Source organism: Mus caroli, chromosome 6 (assembly GCF_900094665.2).
Source record: "Mus caroli chromosome 6, CAROLI_EIJ_v1.1, whole genome shotgun sequence".
Taxonomy (NCBI): domain Eukaryota; kingdom Metazoa; phylum Chordata; class Mammalia; order Rodentia; family Muridae; genus Mus; species Mus caroli.
Genome location: NC_034575.1, coordinates 120,226,707 through 120,228,168, shown reverse-complemented (window position 1 = coordinate 120,228,168; position 1,462 = coordinate 120,226,707). Strand labels below are relative to the sequence as shown.

The following is a 1,462-nucleotide window of genomic DNA, read 5'->3' as shown; positions in this document are numbered from 1 at the left end:
GGAAGTGCAGATCAAACCATGCTAAGAGAGCTAGCTGGGTGTACACTTGTAATCCTAGCACTCTGGATTCTGAANAAGGATTGTGAGTTGTGAGACCAATCTGGACTACATAGTGAGACCCCACACCCCTGCACCACACACACACAAGATAAGGACTTCATCTGAGAGGCAGTTGAAGGCAGAANGCCTGNTGCNGTTANCTGTGTCCNGTGAAGAGTCTCTCAGCATTGGCTCTAGTTGGGTTTTTGACCTTATGGGCTAAACATGAAGTATGCCTCAGAGGGGCTGTGGGTCAAGCAGTGAACTGTAAAATACTAGCTCATTTGGTTTAGTCATTCATGTAACCCTCCTGTTGAGCCAGTCTCCTCCATAAGTCTGCTTGGCATTGNCAAAGGAGGTGTTTTGGTGAGACGCGGAAAAGTCAGATACGGAGGTAGTTGACTAAAATTGATTAAGACATGCGGAAGAACTCTGCCACCCATTGGGTAGAACANTTGAGTGGCTGAACTTTTCAGAGGTCAGCATCATTCGATCTATCTTGTTTTTATTCCTTCCTAGTCTGTGGAGTACCCACCGAGCCCTTTCTAGTGCAGCAGAGGATATTCGGAGGACAACCTGCAAAGATTGAAAATTTTCCCTGGCAAGTCTTCTTTAGTCACCCCAGAGCTGGTGGGGCTCTTATTAATGAGTACTGGGTGCTGACGGCCGCTCATGTTGTGGAGAAAATCTCCAACCCTTCAATGTATGTCGGGACCATGTCTGTGAGGACGACTCTCTTGGAAAATGCCCAGAGACTCTACAGTGAGCGTGTCTTTATTCATCCCAGCTGGAAGGAAGAAGATGACCCAAATTCACGGACAAATTTTGACAATGACATTGCCCTGGTGCAGCTGAAAGACCCTGTGAAAATGGGACCCAAGTTTTCCCCCATCTGCCTACCAGGCACCTCCTCAGAGTACAGCGTCTCACAAGGTGACATGGGGCTGATCTCAGGGTGGGGCAGAACAGAAAAGAGATTCCATGTTATCAACCTCAGAGGGGCAAAGGTACCAGTAACCTCTTTAGAAACCTGCAAACAGGTGNAAGAGGAGAACCCCACAGCAAGGCCAGAGGACTATGTTTTCAGTGACAACATGATCTGTGCAGGCGAGAAGGGTGTTGACAGCTGTAACGGGGACAGCGGAGGAGCTTTTGCTTTCCAGGTCCCCAATGTCAANGTCCCCAAATTCTATGTAGCTGGCTTGGTGTCTTGGGGGAAAAAGTGTGGGGCCTATGGGGTCTACACAAAGGTAAAGAATTACGTGGACTGGATCCTGAAAACTATGCAGGAGAATGGAGGGTCCAGGAAGCACCAATCCGTAGGGTGACAACACCCCTCCAGGGCATAGCACGCTCACTGTTCTCAGATCCTATGGTGGTCCCCGTATTTCACAGCAATGGAGAGAAGATGCGGGAGTATGGT

At 48.8% G+C, this 1,462-nt stretch overlaps 1 protein-coding gene across 1 annotated transcript in view; it reads left to right on the top strand.

The window, feature by feature from the left end:
* C1s (complement C1s) overlaps nucleotides 1-1,447 on the top strand; it is a 77,758-nt gene extending 76,311 nt beyond the window's left edge. The window contains exon 2 of the mRNA XM_029478263.1: nucleotides 516-1,447. Coding sequence (XP_029334123.1) covers nucleotides 516-1,367 — 852 coding nt within the window. The 3' untranslated portion in view covers nucleotides 1,368-1,447. The remainder of the gene's footprint in view (nucleotides 1-515) is intronic.
* The last annotated feature ends 15 nt before the right edge of the window (nucleotides 1,448-1,462 follow it).